The sequence below is a fragment of a genome, unplaced genomic scaffold (genome assembly GCF_019419815.1).
Source record: "Pyrus x bretschneideri cultivar Hongxiangsu unplaced genomic scaffold, Pyrus_bretschneideri_v1 Contig124, whole genome shotgun sequence".
NCBI lineage: Eukaryota > Viridiplantae > Streptophyta > Magnoliopsida > Rosales > Rosaceae > Pyrus > Pyrus x bretschneideri.
In genome coordinates this window covers 388347-408079 of record NW_025999418.1, presented here as the reverse complement: position 1 = coordinate 408079, position 19733 = coordinate 388347, and the positions used below count along the sequence as shown (strand labels likewise).

General features: G+C 37.5%; 2 protein-coding genes across 3 annotated transcripts; both read left to right on the top strand.

The window, feature by feature from the left end:
- Nucleotides 1-393: 393 nt before the first annotated feature.
- Nucleotides 394-5741, top strand: LOC103963153 (SWR1-complex protein 4). 2 transcript variants are annotated; one of them, XM_009375933.3, is made up of 15 exons: nt 394-629; nt 809-895; nt 1077-1142; nt 1241-1300; nt 1463-1519; nt 1875-2004; nt 2209-2279; nt 2494-2586; nt 2716-2763; nt 3581-3742; nt 3961-4071; nt 4629-4724; nt 4919-4987; nt 5097-5133; nt 5252-5741. In XM_009375933.3, the coding sequence occupies exons 1-15, from the start codon at nt 516-518 to the stop codon at nt 5362-5364; spliced, it is 1314 nt and encodes a 437-aa protein (XP_009374208.1). In that variant the 5' UTR covers nt 394-515; the 3' UTR covers nt 5365-5741. The 2 variants fall into 2 exon arrangements, with proteins under 2 accessions (XP_009374208.1, XP_009374207.1); XM_009375932.3 differs by having other exon boundaries at nt 5097-5145.
- A 1372-nt stretch (nt 5742-7113) lies between these two features.
- LOC103963155 (photosystem I reaction center subunit N, chloroplastic) lies at nt 7114-8180 on the top strand. Its single transcript, XM_009375935.2, has 3 exons — nt 7114-7422; nt 7642-7767; nt 7938-8180. Exons 1-3 carry the CDS (start codon nt 7129-7131, stop codon nt 8025-8027), a joined length of 510 nt encoding a protein of 169 aa, XP_009374210.1. The 5' UTR covers nt 7114-7128; the 3' UTR covers nt 8028-8180.
- The last annotated feature ends 11553 nt before the right edge of the window (nt 8181-19733 follow it).

Below are 19733 nucleotides of genomic sequence, written 5' to 3'. Positions count from 1 at the left end.
TTGAGTCGATCAATATTTTGGATCAGGATCCTCTCCTGATCTTTGTATGGGTATCATCATGACCAACAAGTGTGGACCGTTGGATGAAAATTCAACGGCTACAAACAGGGAGTCCTTTTAAAATTATAATAATTATAATCGTTGGATTTTCATCTAACGGTCCACACTTGTTGATCATGAGGTTCCACGTCCAAAGATCAGGAGAGGATCCTGATCCCAATATTTCATCCTCCATGTTTTGCTTTCCCGGGTGACCAAGAGCTACCCACAATCCCAGCACCCGAAAAAAAAAAGGCAAATACGTCTTTGGGGTCTTCCAATGTTTCCACGGGATACTTTCCAGTCCTATATATCCACACCAACCTACTAGTACAGTAATAGTAATACTACTCCTCCATTGCACGCAGTGCTTCTTCCTTCCTTGTCGCCTAGCCTTCTGCAACCGAGAGAGTCGCACGTCGCGTTGTCTCGTCGTAAGTCCCAAGCAAACGCCCAAATTGTTGGGGGAAATTGCAATGGATGCCAAGGACATCTTGGGCTTGTCCAAAACCTCGCATCCCGCATCCCAGGAGAAGAAATCTCGAACAGTTAAGGAGTCTCAGCGAAAACCAGAGGGCATTTCGCGCGAGGTATGCTTTGATTGTGTGTGTTTAGGGTTTTTCGAATTTTGCTTAAATTTCACAAATTTCGCCTAAATTTATCAAATTTTGGGGATGATGCATGCTGTGTTTCTCAAATTTTGGTTGAATAATCTCGAACGACTGAGAAATTGAATTGATAATGCGTGTTTGGGCTTGTCGAAGTGCAGGTGTATGCGCTTATCGGGGGTGTTCCACCTCTCATGCCGGCAGTGGAGCCATTACAGCTGAAAAAACGGCCTCCGACTGACGAAAAGGTTAATTTTGTTCATCATATGTTTATTTACTCACATTTGTAGTATTACCTGAAGCCTTGTTACTGTGTTTGGTTTGAGTTGCTTGAGAATGTAGCCGGTTACCGATTTTATGCGGTGTTAGTTTTTTCGGGTATTTGACCTTTGATAATCAGTTATGCTAAATCTGGCATTATGCTTTCAGATCACTTGGCAGTGGCTTCCTTTTACTAGTTCTGCTCGGAAAGATAATTTACAGCTCTTTCACTGGGTAGGTTTTGTACCTTATGTAGCGCGCCTCCAAGCTCTGCGTTTTTTTCTTTCCTTCTAGTTGGGCTGTGCATGTCTTTAGTCGCATGTATTTTGCAGGTTAGAGTTGTAAATGGTGTCCCACCTATGGGTGACTACTCCTTTGCCAAGTATAACAAGGTACATTTATCCTTAACTGTGTTGGGGAAGGATTGTTCCTCTTCGTATGGTCATAGACTTTTACTTTGTTTCGCATGCAAGTGAATGCATATGATATATATATATATATATATATATATATATATTTATTATTTTTATTTTTATTTTTCAAACTCTGTGCAGTCTGTGGACGTTGTCAAATACACAGACGAGGAGTATGAGAAGCATTTGACTGATGATGTAGGTATCAAATCAAGATTTTATTTGTATGATGTCATTTAATTTAGGGTATTTGGATTTTAGGGCCTGAATAAGTGCTATATTAGATGGTAAGATTATTGCTTTTTTGAATCTAATTTAGGTTAAGATTTTAAAATGCAGATCCTCATCATATGAAATGGTTTTAAGTGGATTTTAAAATCCAGCTCTGCATCATATGAAATGGTTTTAAGTGTTCTTATTATTGGCAAATATTGCCATCTGAAATTCCGGCCCCACCCATAATTAAGCTTTGAAAGTAGGAATTTAATTGTGAGAATGCTTTTCAGTGTTCTTTCTTTCCTCATTCTCTGTTACTAAATTTTGTCTTCATTAGATGTGGACAAAGGAAGAGACGGATCAATTGTTTGAATTGTGTCAACAGTTTGATCTACGCTTCATTGTGATAGCAGACAGGTTCCCGTCTTCTCGTACTGTGGAAGAACTGAAGGAACGCTATTACAAAGGTATTTTTTTTTTTGGTAAATCTATTACAAAGGTATTGTTTCTCTGTTTTCTTCGTGAATTTTTTTTGCTCATTGTTTGGTTCACTTTCATGATGTTCATGTTATGCTTTGATTTCTATGCTTGAATCTTTAAATGATTCACTGTTGTGAAAGATCATTGGACATGGTTCTTGTTGATGCTGATTACACCACTTTTTATTGTAGTATCTCGATCTATATTAATTGCTAGAGCTGCGGCATCACCTGGAGATGTTTCGGAGCATCCTATTGTTAAGGTTTGTAGCTTTGACAACTGATATTTTAGGCAAATATTAATTCTTTTTTGTTGGCAGAGACGATCTCTGCGGGAGCAAGTAATTAAGCTGTGTATGTCTTGCTCTCTATAGACCCTGCATTGGGGTGGACATGTTGAACAAGCTGCCCTTTTATTAGTTTCTTTACTTAACATATTTTTTCTGCTTTGGTTTCTCTTGTTTTGTCTTGGTTTAGGAACCTTACAAATTTACACAAGAGAGAGATCGCAAGCGAGCATTGTCCATGGTTCTCTCTCAAACAAAGCACCAAGAGAGAAAAGACTCGGAGGTATAAATTTCATCCATCAATTTAGTGATTAATTCTTACATGTGGCCCTGCGACATTAATTGGGAATTTGATTTTTCAAATGGATACATTCCTTCCTTTACTTGTCTGATCCATTGTAAATTTTCTTAGGTTTTGGCTGAAGCCAAAAGAATAGCTGAGTCACGCATTGCTGCAAGGGTAAGTTTACCGGTACATATACTGCTGTGCTTTATTTGTATTTACTGGTGAGTTCACAACAATTTACGAAACTGTAGTTTCTTGATGCTTCTACTCTGTGGGTAGAATGAAGTGCCATGCTTCTTGAAAGTAGAATGCTTCATATTGCAGAATAACTATCCTTTTTCTTTTGGTTTTGGATTTTCCTCTTTTCTTTTTGAAGTTTGCGCTTACAAATTTTTAGACTTTCATGTTAGTTCTAGCTGAATTTGTACAAATTTGTAAACTTAAACTTTACTTCTATAAGTAATAAATTGTGGCTGGGGTATGTTTGCTAACTGTGTTAAGTGTATAGAGATCTTTGATGCTCTGTTACAGATAGATACATGTTTTTATGAACAAACGATATTATCTACACTAAGGAGGAGGGGGTGGGCTAAGCCTCACAATGGGCTAGCAATAATGTGGTTCAAATTCGCCTTTGGCGAGAATCGAACCTAAGACCTATCACTTATAAGTGAAGAGGAATACCACTAGACCGTAGTATCAAGATATGTCCCTTTACATTGGGTCTGCATTCCTCTTGTCTTGGTAAACCACTAACCCATGTTTCCTGAATTAGGAGGTTTTTCAGTATCCGTTAATAACCCTTATTTCTATTAAATAGAATTTTTAGAAGTATATATTAGTGACTCAAGACTTGTGCAAGGGTTATAGCCTATAGATATCAGATTATGCCAATATATTGGTGGTTCAGTTTTCAAAATCAGAATGAATAGTTATGTGCATGCACCTGGCTGTTGTGCATATTTATATACTTGGTTTTTCTGTATTTCAGAATGCTAAAGAGTCAGAGTTGCCTATAACATTTAATGTGGAGAGGGCTATCATTCCTGGTGAGACTCTGTCACCTTCATCCAACTCTGAGTTCCCCTCTGCAATGGTTGCACCTTCAACTTCAATGGCAGAGAATACCTCTACTCTAGCTTCTCTCCGAATGGTATGTTTAACTGGTTTGCTAGATTTTGTTCTATATGCTCTTTCATTTCCCTTGAAAGTTACTGCATGACTTCATTTTTGGTTCTTTTTGCATCCATTTTTTCTTCAAGGAAAATCTTGTACTGCTTCTTAAGCCACTCCATATTGTCTAAATTTCTTTGAAATATGTGAGATATCCATTCTTGAGTCTATTGACGGACTGATTGAGGAAATTTCCAGCTTCGGGTGTATCTTAGGACATATGCGCTTGACCAAATGATCCAAGCTGCAAGCTCATCTGCTGGACTTCGGACTATCAAGCGGGTTGAGCAAAGTTTGCAAGAACTTGGGGTCTGTACTACTTCGTGAACTATTGATTAATTATAGATGCTTATTTCGTTGTCACACTTGGTAGTATATTTTTATCTTGAGCGGCAAATTTTCAGATCCATACATGTTACCATGTTTGTTATCTTGTTTCATAAATTCGCCTTTGCTTTGCTTTGAGTCTCCCTTACCTTATCAGCATAGAGGCTAAATCACTTGATAATTCAGTTTCAGTGCAATGTCTGTTCTATCACGAATATGGATGAATTTCTAGACAATTACTTGTTGTAACAACTTATAGAATTTCCATTGAAGAGAGATGCTTTGCGGTTTTTGGTGGTCCTGCTTTGTGTATTCTTGAATTCTATTTGAAAGTTTAGATATCATTGTTTGCTCACTTCTAGTTATCTTGTTTTAATATTAAGCTCAGTTAGATCGTTTGGTTCTTGATAATAATGGATATTGCCATGCAAAATTGCATATTATGTATTTATATTCAGAGCAACAAATCCTATTAATATCTTTATTCTTCATTTATTAGTTTCTAAAAGAGTTTAAAGTTGTGCTTTTTTTCTTTACAGGTTAATTTAAAGCCGAGAGTTCCAACTAAATCCGTTTGTGCACAGCATCTTGAATTAAGAAAAGAAATACTGACGCTACTGAATCTTCAGAAACAGGTCACTTAGCTAAGCTTTTTCTTTTATAACTACTGTAAATATTTTGTAATTTAGAGAGCATAGTATATTCCTTAAAACATGTATCGGTGATATCTGCATATCTCCAAGTGTTTGCATGGGGTATGTGTTGTAATTTTGATTTCCTTAACCAAACTGCTTTTATGGCCTGCTATGTACTGCCTTTTGGTTATCAGTTACAATATAAGGAGGCAGAAGGCTCATCTTATCGTGATAGTCCATACGAAACACCAGGCACACCCAAGGTTCGTTGTCCTTGCTTGTAGTAGGGTTCTCACTTCTCAGGTGATAAGCTAGCTTGTGATCCAAACAATGAGATTTTTCTGACAGTGCATCTTCTTATGTGCTGACCAGGATCGCACTTTTGTCCCTGAATCAACAAGTTTTGGAGGTGATGTATTAGGTGATAATAGGAAATCTTGTCTAGTCCGGCATCGCTTTCTGTGTTTTTTTTTTTTTTTTTTTCTTTTCTAGTACTATTGACCTCATTAATATCCATTGGATTTCAGGGGAAAGAATTGGTAAACGAGACCAAAAACGAAAGGCCCCTGGTAGGGCAGAAGCTCCATCATCGCCTGCGCAGCCTAAAAGGCCTAGAAAGTTAAGGGCATCAGATATGTAGCTCCAGAACTGAGCAAGCAAATTAGCTCTGAGTTGACGTGGCATGCGGAATGCATAGTTTAATTGGTGCTCATCCGGTATATTACATTGCCATTATATTGAAGTTTCAAATATAAGAATAATCTAAGTAGGAGAAGACGATGTAGTTTCTATCCTTCATGTAGTTGGTGGTTAACAGTGACGGGCGATGCACGTCCACCGAATCCTTTCTGATGTAGTATAAATAGTCACAATCAGGCGTTATAACATTAGGTTTAAACTATGTGAAAAGCTGTTTAATGTTGTATTTATGTAAATACATCATGTAAGAATGGCGTTCGATGGCCCTCGCTAAATTTTCTTTGAATTTCAGTAGTAGATTGCTAGTTAGCTCATTGAGGATGATTGTGTATGCTTGGCAATGATGAAATGACGATTCTTAGAATTAACAACCAGCTGACCAATTGATATTGGGTTCATTTGATGCATCCGTATTATCGAGAGATAGATGTGGTATCGTCACATCGAGTTCTGATACTTGGCTAGCAAGCAAATATGAAGACCAAGGGAATTGGCAACAGAGAGAGGGTCTCATGCTCAATGCATTTATCAACCTTCTTGTCCCGTGCATAGCATAACTAACCACTAGCCTGACACAAGCTACATCTCCGATTTAGTTTTAAGTTAAAAGATTGTACCCACCAGAGTTTACATTCAAAGGACAACAAACTAGTTTCAACCGTGGTGCTTCGCTACATGGGTCATTCATTTGCATCCCAAGGTAAGTTGGTGTTCCAATTTGATTTGCACGACCTTGTTTTCAAGGCCGCGAGGTTCCGATCTCAGCCATAATCGTTTGACCAGAAGTTCAGGCTGCCACATCTATAACAAAGTATACGCTTGGTTGTGTGGCCGTCACACAAGATTCTTGAAGAACATAGTTAGGTCTTAGATTTAAGGTTTGCACGCCACGTAAGATTTGTGTGACCCTGAATGTCTGATGACAATCAATAAAATCCCTCAAACTAAAACACCTAATAAAAATACGGAAAATTACCTTACGAATCTTAAACTTAAATTCAAATGTTTACCATGGATACTCTCCAACAAAAACTTCCTACAGACAGACTTCCATTTCTAGGACATAGGGAGTTGTACATTAGAGTTGTAGCGAATTTCTTTATGACAAGTAATTATCTAGTATTCCAAATTTGTGGATATGGTAGTCGGTTTTGTCTCCGTCATGAAAAACTTGTCTAGTTACTTTCTTGGTCATTGCATCGTTAGGATGAGAAACGTTGACACCAAGAACAAGATGTGATTTTCTAATTTATACTCTACTTTTAAGTGAGAGGTTTTAGATTTCGAATCTCGTGAATACCAAATTTAATACGAAATTATTATGTCAGATACATTGTGATTCAACGCAAATCACCCACCCACAATATAGATACATTATTATATTGACACAAAAAAGAAAGAAAATGATTTTATAATTAAAATGGGTCCAAAACACAAGGGCACCACACAAACCAAGTCCAATTAAGTCCCAAATTGGTAGCGGAAGCAAGAAAGCGCAAAGCTTGCCAATAGGATCCGAGCAAGGCAATCTCACCTTATCCACCACGCTCCCACCACAATCACTCGTTATCCACATACATTACAAATATACATATAACCCCAAAATTATTAGTGATACAACCCTAGCTAGCCTACCTACTTCTCTCCATATATCCCGATACATTCTTCTCCTAAAAAAATATAGAGGAAACTACTAGAGGAATAAATGGCAGCGATGAACTCTAGTGTGCTGGCATGCAACTATGCCGTCTCCGGCACTAGAATGTCTGAACTTGTCAATGCAAAGACGACTTGCATGCCTTCAGTTGTATCAGCCGCTCAGACCAAAGTTGTAGCACTCAGGGCCCAACAGCCTAGCACACAAAATAATCAAGGAGCTGATGGAAGAAGGGCTGTGCTGCTTTCCCTGGCGGCCATTGCTTTCACCGCTGTTTCTTCCAACTCCGCTGCCAATGCCGGTGTCATTGATGATTACCTCGAAAAAAGCAAAGCCAACAAGGTAGCTATAGCTAGCTGCATCCTCTGTGCTTAACATACATACCTAGATACATGTGTATGTCTATATTGAATATTGTTCTAAAAGAAAGACGGTTGAGATCGTTAAAATACATTACAGAGTGAGTCCAACGAAAATGTGTGTCAATTAATTGTGTAAAAAAATAGTGTCATAGATCCGTATAATGTATACTAATTATATTGTTGTATCTCATATAAATAGGAACTGAATGACAAGAAGAGGCTGGCAACGAGCGGTGCAAACTTTGCAAGAGCATTCACTGTTCAATTTGGATCATGTAAGTTCCCTGAGAACTTCACTGGCTGCCAAGATCTTGCCAAGCAAAAGGTACCCGCAGGCTCTATTAATCCACTTAATTATGGTTTTAATTACAATTATTTTTATTTTAACATTTGAATTGAATTTATATTTAATTTATTTGCTTACTTAAATTTATTTTTTGATTAAATTTAATTTATTTGCTTAATTAAATTTGGTTAATGGATGAATGGATGCAGAAAGTACCATTTCTCTCAGACGATCTTAGTTTGGAGTGCGAAGGCAAGGACAAATACAAGTGTGGTTCCAACGTTTTCTGGAAATGGTGATCATCCAAACAAAAGGGACAACCAAGCATCCATCCAAATCCATTAATTTCTCTCAACTTTAAACCGTGTAATGTATGCAGCAAATATGCAGTATTGTATGTATGTAGCTTAATTTCTTGTTTATTGAAAAGCTTCGACAGTCGTTCATCTTCATGTCCTGCAGTTAATCAGTCATTTCTTCGGCTTCTTATGTATATAGTTCTGTATTTTTGTTTGAACTCTTGGCATCTTGAAAGATAGAAGAACTGGATATACAAAAACTTCACTCACTGAGATATGTTGTAAATTCTTTAACATAAATCAATCATAAATGAAATGAATATGAAGTTCCACAAAAACATTGTTACATTACCCTTGTATCAATTCTATACAAGTTCACTTCACAAAAACCTTATGATTATCTTCACCCTTTCCATTATTAAGTTACTTATACTAACATTTGCTACTTAACCCCAATCCGCACCCCAGTAGGGCTGATAATAAGGTTTTGAGGACCGGGCGATGCCAAAAAATATGCCCTTACTTCATATAAGGAAATTATTTGTTTTCATACCTAAGACTTCGATAAATTTATACTTAGAAAAGCACTTCAAACTCAATAATTTAGAGATATGGTAAATCTAATTTATTTTATATCGAGAGAAGAGAACCAAAAAACCTCAGCTGCAGAATCCTAAATATGCAAATCCTCAATGGTAATATTTGAAATCCCACCAGACATTTCACTACCTATTCCCACTCCAGAGCAAGTTGGAGTGGTACCATGAACTCTTCTAACTATGATGTTCGAACTCGGACGAGCCATTTTGATTCCATAATGATCCCAGCAACTTTTCACTGCTGCAAGATCGTCGCCACTCTCTGTGTAACAGTCTTCAATGCACACACTAGTACTCGAATCTGAAACACAAGATACAAATTAAATTTTATAAACGAAGATGTTTCTTTAAGTTAATTTCTTTGTGTAGTTTTCGTTTTCTTATTGCCTATTACAAGGTGGCAAAGCCAGCTTCTTTGATTAGTTTATATATTAAAGCACGTTCTGTTAAATCGGTTGAACATATCAGACATGATTCTTTAACAACATACACGAGGTAAATGCATAAAAAAGATACATAATTTTCTCAATGTTAACTTGTTTAGTTAATTTAGATAAAGCCGATTTTATGTTGAATTGACAGAATAGGAGCATTGGGTCTAATACCATTAGTATTAGGAGCATTAAGGGGTGCCAAAATTGTCATTTGCTAGGCTTCTTATGTATTTAATTCTGTATTTTTTGGTTGAACACTTGGTATCTTGAAAGATAGAAAATTTTGGAAACCTAATAGTAATGGCAACAACCAAATTGAACTAAACTAATTCATTAAGTTGACCCACCACCTGTTTAAGCCTAATACTACCTCATTCTAAGCTTTTATGATCCATCAAAATTATATAATCCATCGACTTTTAAATTAAAGACAATCACTCTAATGAATATGAAATTTGGTATGACAATTCAGTCTCACAGATGAGGGATACACGTTTCTTTTTACACTTTGGATTTCGACACTGCACTGCAGTGTCGAAATCCAAAGTGTAAAAAGAAACGTGTATGAGGCATGTGAGTGATGGAAAAAACAAAATCAGTAAATAGACTGCAACGCAGTGCCTAAATCCAAATTAGAAAACAAAATCAGGAAACAGATACTGCAAGTTGCAGTGTCTGATCCGTATTGACTTATTCTAAAATATAGAACTATGGGAAAGAGAGTGTTAGTTGAAGTGGGTGTCAGCTATAGTATCAAATTTTGTAATTTATTTATTTTAAATGCATTTAAGTATCACAACACATGATTGACCTATTTATAATTAACATAAATATTGTTGATATATTATTAATAGGGTTTCACAAATGGTCCTAAAAATTGACCCTCACCATCAAGATGGTCTCTAAAATTGAAAATCAATCAATGTAGTCCCTAAAAACAGGTGTTGCAAATCAATGTGGTCCTTTCATCACAATTTTGTTAAAAATTCCGTTAAGTGCTGATGTGACACATAAATGGGTCACATAAGTCCATTTTTTCTCACAAATGATCCTTGAATTGACCCGTGACATTAAAATGATCCCTGAAATTTACCCGCGACATCAAATAGTCCTTGAAATTGAAAATTGATCAATGTAGTCCCGCAAGTTGATAGGAGCATATTTATGCGATTTTGTTAGCTTATTTCTTTGCATTTACTTAGTTAGTTTCTATTTATTATAGTGATTTAAGCTATTTTCGTGTGTTTGTAGGTCCAATTGGCAAAGGTGACAAAAAAGGGAAAAATGGAGCAATTTGGAGCAGTTTTGGACTTGGATTGGATAGCATGCGTGGTGAGCACTTAGGATGGACGTTTTTGGTGGTCAAATGAGGCTAGGAATGTGTTACAATCTGGAAGAATTACGATTGAGGCTTGGAAGACAAGGAATTACAAATTAAAGCGAAACCTTATTCAATCTTATCTTATCCAACCTTATCCTTAACAAATCTTATCTTATCCTATCCTAATCCTACTTTACCTTATCTCCAGCTGCAAGGGGGATTTCTTATCACATTAAACCACTTCCTATCTAATTTGAGGAGTCCTAAAACAATGCAAACAACCTAATCCTTTTCCTCCACAAATTGGGATGTGCCCCCTGCCTATAAATACTACCTATTGCCGCAACTTTCAAGGGGGGAGAGGAGAAAAATACAGAGAGTGCCGCAAGTTTCTGAGAGGAAAAGAGTGATTTGTGCTTGCAAGGAAGGAGAGGAGGAGGAGTGCCATGCACCTGCACCTAAGGATTGTACCGAATCTGCCATTGGAGTGCTAGGGAATTCTAGAGTTCTTTCTATCCTTATTTTAGTTTCGATGTTTATTTTAGATTGCTTTTCAACCATGACGAACATGTGTAACTAAATTTCTTTTTAGCCAGAGGTGAATTCGAAGCCATGATCATATGCTTTATATAAATTGATTACATCCAGTTATTGTTTCATAAAACATGAATGTGATTTACTTATCTGTTTTATAGAAAACTTATTCTTGTATGTTTATTAAGGGTGCACACTTAGTTTGCATGCAGGGATTTGATGCTAGAATATAAGGGAATTTCACCTAATCGTTATGAGCTTATATTTACAAGTAGTAAAGGTCACTAGTGATGATTGCGTTGAGTAAATTCCTGGCAGGAGTGTCATGCTTTTCATAGTTACGAATGTCTTGTTAATGCTTATGATTTTCACAGAACTTAATGATCTTTGATACGTATCTCTATCATGCTGTTCATATAGGGAAGTTGATAAGAATAATTTGATTGCGTCGCTGAGTCCAATTCAATGAAATTAGGAAATTTTGAGAGTTAATTAGTGCTGTTCATGATTAATTTAGGGCATTGTCATTCATGGTTTATAGGAATAATAACTGAAAATCGATTTGTATGCATATGGTTCATGTGTGGAGAAGAATCCTCTAACTAGCCTTTCACCCAATTTTCGTACCAAACTTAATTAATTTACTTGTTTTAAGTCAGAATTCGTCCAAAAACCTCCCCCCTTATTGTTTTGTGTCAGCTTAGCCTAGTTTTGAGTTTTTAAGTCTAATTTGTGTTGATTAGCATCTTTTCTAATCGTCGGCCTAGAACGATCCCTACTTTCTCATACTACAACTGTCTACAAGGGGTTTAATTTATGTGTTAGTTTTTACCACATCAAATTTTGGCGCCGTTGCCAGGGATTAGCAAAATTGCTAATCTCCCCTTTGTTTCTGTTTTTGTTTTTCTTGTGTTTCTAATTTTATTTTGTTTTGTTTTCTTTGTTTTAGGTACTAGTTTATGACTAGAAGTTCTCAACCAGTTCATGGGCATATATTGGAGTTGGATTATGATTTTGAACAAACTTTGAGAAGGAAAAGGAAGCAGCCAGAACCCAATGCACCTAGTTCTAGTTTTGAATCCGAATTTGAAGAAGAGGAAGAGGAAGAGGAAGAAGAAGAGGAACAAGACATGGCTGTAGACAATCAAACAATTAAGGAACTTTCAGCCTTGGGATTGGACAATGCCGTCCCTCTTTGCATTCAATACTCTAGAGTAGCTCAAGGCAAGAAGAGCTTTGGTTGACAAAACACCAGTTGCTACAAAGATCTTAATAGCAAATCGAGCCTTGAACGCATAACAATACGAAGGAGTTGGACAAAGAGATCCCCCACTGTACAATCAAGTTAATGAGGTAAGTGGTATTTCAAAATTGCAATCCCAAATGGCTAATCTCTCTGTTCTTTTATCATAGGTTGTTGAAGGATCCAAGGTGCAAGGAACAAGTGCTTGTGGCGTGTGCTCTATGCAAGGACACCCCACTGATCAATGTCCTAAATTGATAAAGAATGGGGGATGGGAAAGTGCCAATGTCATAGGTTATCAAGCCCAAAATCAACCAAGGAATGACCTATTCTCAAACACCTACAATCTGGGCTAGAGAGATCATCCCAATATGGAGTGGAGGGAACCTAAAACTCAACAAGGCGGATATATACAACCACCTCCTGGGCTCTATGAAAGGCCATTTGCACCACCATAGCCTTACCCACCATCTGCCCAACCAAATTCAGGTTCGTTAATGGATAATGATAAAATTCTTCAAGTACTAACTTCTTTGACGCATGGCTTACAAAGTCAAACCAAGGAGGTGGGCGAATTGAAGAATCAAATAGGGCAGATGGCAAAATTCATAGAACAAGAACAAGGCAAACTACCTAGTTCAACCGTTGTCAATCCAAAGGGAGGCTTTGAAACTGCTAAAGATATCACATTAAGAAGTGGCAAGGTGACTGGAACCAAACCAAAATCATCCAAAAAAAGCCAAATAGAGGACAAAAAGCTGCTGCAAGAAGAAGAGGAGGAGGATAGAGCCACGGCAAGGGACGAACAACCCTTGCCGCAACCCCCTAAGAATCTCACGCAATCCCACTCAGGTAAGGTTGTTTCGAATCAAATTCCTTCTAACCCTATTCCACCAAATGTGCCTTTTCCTCGCAGGTTTATGCAGTCAAAGAAAGAAAAGAGTGAAAAAGATATCTTAGAAACCTTCAGAAAGGTACAAGTTAATATCCCGCTTCTTGATGCAATAAAGCAAGTTCTGAAGTATGCTAATTTTTTGAAGAAGCTTTGTACAACAAAGAAACGGATTCTGGAGAAGGAGGTTATACATGTAAGTGAAAATGTCTCTGTAGTTTTGCAAAGAAAAGTGCCACCTAAATGCAAAGATCCAGGTAGTTTCACTATCCCTTGTGTTATTGGTAATACAAGGTTTGAACATGCTATGCTAGATTTAGGTTCTTCCATTAATGTCATGCCATATTCCGTTTATGCATCTATGAATCTAGAAGAGCTTAAAAATGATGGTGTCATTCAATTGGCTGATCGATCTAATGCATATCCAAAAGGAGTTTTGGAAGATGTTTTGGTGTAGGTAGGCCATTTGATTTTTCCAGCAGATTTTTATGTGCTTGAGATGGAGGATTCAGCCCACTCTGCACCATTACCAATCTTACTTGGAAGACTTTTCATGAAAACAGCCCAAACCAAGATTGATGTATCCATGAAAACAACCTAAAACAAGATTGATGTGTCCAAGGAAACGTTAACTACGGAGTTCGATGGTGATATGATTAATTTTAATGTTTCTAAATCTGTTAAGTATCCTAATGATGTTCATTCTTGTTTTTCCATTAATGTGATTGAAAATATAAGGTAGGAATGTTCAGCACCTATCAAGAAAGATTTATTTAGAACCGCCATTGAAAAAGGAATTGGAGTGGATCACATGGGACAAGCCACTGCCCTCAAAGAACCCAAGATCGAGAGCATCACCTCTGAAATTGTTGACAGTGCTACTACTTTTGAGTCTTCATCACAGTACATCAGTGAGCCACCTATTCCTATTCCAATTTCCATTTCAACTAATAGGTTGTTGCCTTTTTTGGTTCAAGTGCCCAATCAAATCCAAGCTGGTGGGAGAGTTTACATTGACTTTAAGAAGCTCAACGCCACAATCAGGAAAGATCACTATCCCCTTCCGTTCATAAATCCAATGCATGGAAGTTTTGAGGAGCATGTCGTGGAGGATGTACCCCTCCATGCTGTTGGTCCTATTGAAGCTTAAATGGAGGTATCGTTGGTGTGAAAATTAACTTGACACACAAATTAAACCCTATTTGTGACAATTGTAGTATATATGCAAGTAGGGATCATTCTAAACCGGGGATTAACTAGGGATGCTAATCAACTCAAATAAGACTCAAGAACACTAAACTAGACTCTATAGACTCAAAACTAACTCAAAACACTCAAAACAGCAACAAACAATTATTCAAAACTGACTCTATAGAGTTGTTTGGACAAAATTTAACTAACTTAGACTCAAAACACTAATTTGGATAGATTCAAACACTTTCCTAACTAATCTAACACGCTTAATAAAAGGGGAATTAATTTGGACGAAATTAATTAAACTAATCAGATTGCAAACTAAATAGATTAGACACTAAATTAGGTGAATTGAATTGGTAAAAGGCGAGTTAGAGGGTCCTTCTCCACACATGCACATATGAAACACAAATTGATTTCCAGATATTATCCCTTTAAACCATGAATGACAATGCCCCAAATTAATTGTGAGAAGCACAAATTAACTTTCAGATTTTCCTAGTTTCATTGAATTGGATGGAATACGCATCGACAACCAAATTATTCTTATCAAGTTCCCTAAATGAACCGCATAATAGAGATACAATCAAAGATCATTAAGCTTTTTGAAAACCATAAGCATTGACTAGGCATTCGTAACTATGAACTGCATGATACTCTTGCCTAGAATTTACTTAACACAATCATGACTAGTGATTTTTACTACTTGTGAATATAAGTTCATAACGATTAGGTGAAATTCCCTTATACTCTAGCATCAAATTCATGCATGAAAACTAAGTATGCATCCTTAATCAACACACAAGAACAAGTTTTCAATAAATTAGTTAAGTAAATTGCATTCACAATTCAAGAAACAAAAACTGGAGGAAATCAATTCATATAAAACATAAGTCCATGGCTTTGAATTCACCTCTGACTAAGAAAAACTTAGTTACACATGTTCATAACAATTGAAAAGCAAATTAAAATAAACATTAAAACGAAACGAGGGAAGAAAGAACTCTAAAAGTCTCCAATGGATGCAGATTGCTTGCGCCACAAGGTTCTCTTTCTCCTATGGAAGCCACGGCACACTCCTTCTTCTCCCAAGGTTGCGGCACAAATTATGTTTCTGAATGTATGGTGTGTGGTGTGAATGAATGAATCAATGGAAAGATGAATGGCTGCATAGGGTGTATAAGGGGTGCGGCAAAAAGTGAGATACATATATATAGTGCACAGAAAAACCCTAGGAAATTAGAATTAGGGTTAGACTTAGCAGAAACAAAGGATTAGGGCACATAAGGTGTGGCACAAGGCTTGGGAAATAATTCATAGCCCAATTAATTTCTAATATGGACTTATACAATCCAAATCCAAGAGCTAAAGGGTCAATTCAAATTAAAATCCAAGAGGAAAAAGGTTAGGGAAATTCGCCCAAAATTAGGCCTTCTAGAAACAATGTGTTTTGTGGCTGATTTTGGGTGTTTCTAGAAGAAATAAAAGGGGGAAAGGTGTGGCACTCTTTTAGGATCAGATAAGGCTTCTAGAAATCATGTATTTAGGTCCACTTGCAGCTAGAATTAAGGCGGAACAAGATTAGGTTAGGATAAGATAGGATAAGGTTTGGATAAGATAAGGTTGTTAGGATAAGTTTCCATATTTCTTGCTCTTTCCTTATCTTCGTTGTCTTGAACTTGTCTTTTCTAATTTGTAGCATGTTCCTAGCCTCTTTTGACTCCAAATTCGTCCATCCACCTTGCTCCATATACAAGTTATCCATAATTTGTAGCATGTTCCCCACTTATTGTTTTGTGTCAGTTTAGCCTAGTTTTTAGTTTTTAAGTCGAATTTGTGTTGATTAGCATCCTTTCTAATTCTCGGCCTACAACGATCCCTACTTGCTCATACTACAACTGTCTAAAAATGGTTTAATTTGTGTGTTAGTTTTTACCACATCACAAGTAAGTGCCCAAATCAATGTAGTCATTCTGCCACAATTTTGTCAAAAATTTTGTTATGTGCTGATGTGAGGCATAAATGGATCACACAAGTCTAACTAAATTTACAAAATTGCAAATAAATTTAATAATTTAATAGTTAATAAAAAGTTATGAACCCAAAAACCCAGTCCACATTCCTCTACCGCATTTCCTGTTTATTCTCTAAAAAAGATCTCAATACACCCATCTTTACACACTTCAACACCCTTCACCAAATTGAACCTAGATCGAGATCACCTTTGGTGACGGCTTGACTGATTGGCAACGACTTCTAGAACATTAACCTTAACATTTAAGCGGTCAACATCCTCAGAACCTTAATTTTGGAGAGCTTGTTTGGCGTTTCCCTGGTAGTCTGGTGACTCAAAGAACGGTGATGTGTGTGATAGGAGCATATTCATGCGACTTAATTAGCTTGTTCTCATGCATTTATGTTGTGTTTACTTAGTTGTTTTAGTGTTTACGGCCACTTTTGTGTATTTTCAGATTATAAGGCCAAAGTGTGCAAGAAGATGCAAATTGGAGCCTTTTGGAGCGAAAGAGGAATGAATGAGTTGAAGTCTTGAAGAAACGACGAATTCTTACTCCAACGATGAATTCTTACCAAAACGAGGAATCCTACTCAAACAAGGTTTCCTATTTTAGGAAAGTTAACCCTAAGTTTCCCATTTTGGTAACCTTTCCTAATCTTAAACGTCCGTATTTTCTAGCCACTTTGAAGTCCTTGTAGGCGCTTTAGGACACAAAACGAATGCCCTAGCCCAAATTCCAACCAATGCCGTGGGCTTTAGCCCAAGTCCTTTCCCTTGCCGTGCAAGGGGGGGCATTTTAGGCCCAAATCCATGCTTCTAAACCCTAGCCCTTTAACCTTGCAGCCGCACCCTTTAATCTTTCCCTCTCTAATTTCTGATTTTATTTTCCTTTTTCTAGAAGCCTTTGATTCATCCAAAACCCATATCAGCCGCATTCTCCCATCCACCATCCATTAACCCTAAGCCTTCTAGTTCTAATCTCAGCCATTCATTCATAAACCCTAAACTAAACCCTAAGCCGTGCATTTTTTATCCTAATTCCCTCTCAGCCGTCACTCCACACATTCACCATAATAAACTTTTCATTATTCACCCTAAAATCCCATAAGCCGTGACCCCCCTCTCCTTCATTCTAAAAACTAATCAGCCACCTTCACACCCTAATTCCTTCTAAGCCGCACACTACCATACTTCCCCTTTGATCCATAGCCATCCATTTCATTCTATTCAGCCACAAATATATCCTAGCCGCACCTTTTCCTCTAACCCTAGAGCTTTCATTCATACTTCTCATTCACATAATTTCAGCCAGCCACCATCATTCACTCTCTCCATAATCCGTGCACTCCCACATATCTCCCATTCATTCATAAACCGTAATCCCCTAACCCTAACACACCATTCATACACTCATCATCCCATCACCTTAATTCCCCCATTCTCTCAACCAGCCGCATCCACCATCACCAAAAACCCATTCAAACCCGTGCATATCCCAGCCATTCCAGCCACTTCCAAGCCTTGCAGCAACCTCTCCACCACTTCCCACACCATTCTACACCATACTACACCACCCCATAACCTTGCCGCACCACTAAATCACCCTAAATCCATTCCCAAACCAGAAAAACATCCAAAAACCACCCACAACCAATCTGCCGCAGCAAGGAGAAGAGGAAAGAGGAGCTTCGACGCGCACCAATTCACGTGGATTCGTCGGGCGTTCTAGGTGTAATCAATCCTTTGTGCTTTATGTTTAAATTCAATTGTATTTCTCTTTTTGTGAACATGAGAGGCTAAATCCCCCTAGTTAGCTAGGGGGTGATTCGAAACCATGTTTATGCTTGCAATATGAATTGATTACTTTTGGTTGGAATTTCATGAATGGTGGATTCAATGCGTTTAACTGTTTGATTGATAACTTATTTGTGTATGTTTATTGAGAGTGCACGCTTAATTTTCATGCATGAATTTGACGCTAGAATATAAGTGAGTTTCACCTAATAGTTATGAACTTAAATTCACAAGTAGTGGAGGTTGCTTATAAACAATCGCGTTAAATGAATTCTTGGCACTAGTTTCATGCTCATCATAGTAACGAATGCCTCGTCAACACTTATAGTTTTCATGATGCTTAATGATCTTTGATTGTATCTTTATTGTGCTTTTCACGTAAATGACTTTTGGAGAATGTTTTGAATTGCGTTGCGCTAACCCATCCAATTCATTAACTTAAGGAAAACTTGACGGTTAATTTAAGCGGACCTAATTAACCCGGAATGTTGAGTTTCATAATTCATCGAAAGACCAACTGAAAATCAAAGTGTATGCAAGTGTGACATGTGTGGAGAAAAACCCCTTAGCTATTCCATCATCCATATTTTCATCAAATTTATATTTAGAATCTGCCTTAAATTTACAATCTGTGCATTTAAGTTATTTTCGTCAAAACCTCAATCCCCCTTTACTTTAGTGTCCAATTTAGTTAGAAAGTGTCTTAGTTTGTGTTTTTAAGCATTTTGATTCATTTTATTACCCAAATTCGTCCAAAGTTGTCAAAGTGCTCAAAACTGCCCAGAAAGTGATTTTAAGGCTGTTTTGAGTCTTTTGTTTTGTTTTAGTGTTTTTATTGTTTAGTTTTGTATTCTTTGAGTCTAATTTAGTGTTTCAAACTTTATTTTACGTTTTTGAGTCAGTCTCCAAGTGATTTTGCAATCCCTCCTAATCCCCGGTTAAGAACGATCCCTACTTATTCATATACTACAATTGTCAAAAGAGGGTTTTAATTTGTGTGCTTACTTAGTTCACATCAAATTTTTGGCGCCGTTGCCGTGGAATTAGCAACTTTGCTAATCCCTTGGATTGTATTTTCTGTTTACTTTATTTTTGTTAAGTTTCTGACCTTATTTTGTTTTCCTTGTTTTAGGTACTAGTGCATGACTCGGAGTTCTCAACCGATTCGTGAGGACATCTTGGACTTTGACAGTGACTTTGAGAGGACTTTGAGACGAAGGAAGAAGCATCACGAATCAAATCCGCCAAGCCCGGAACCTGAGCTTGACGAACAAGGCCTAGAAGAGGAAGAAGAGGCCATGGCAGGGATCTTTGAGGAACCCACGGCAAGAGTATTTGAAGAGCCACAAGACATGGCAGTAGACACTCGGACACTCAAGGAGCTTTCCGCTTCGGGATTGGATAATGCCGCACCCTTGTGTATCCAATATCCCCCACCTGCTGAAGGGAAGACTGAGGAGTTCGAGTTGAAGTCAAGCTTGCTCCACCATATTCCGAAGTACCATGGGTTGTCCATGGAGGATCCGAACAAGCACCTAAAGGAATTCAAGGTGGTGTGCTCAAGTATGACTCCCGTCAACGTCGACGGAAGTATTCTGAAGATGAAGGCTTTTCCATTCTCTTTAATGGACAAAGCCAAGGATTGGTTGTACGACTTAGCTCCCGGAACTGTTACATC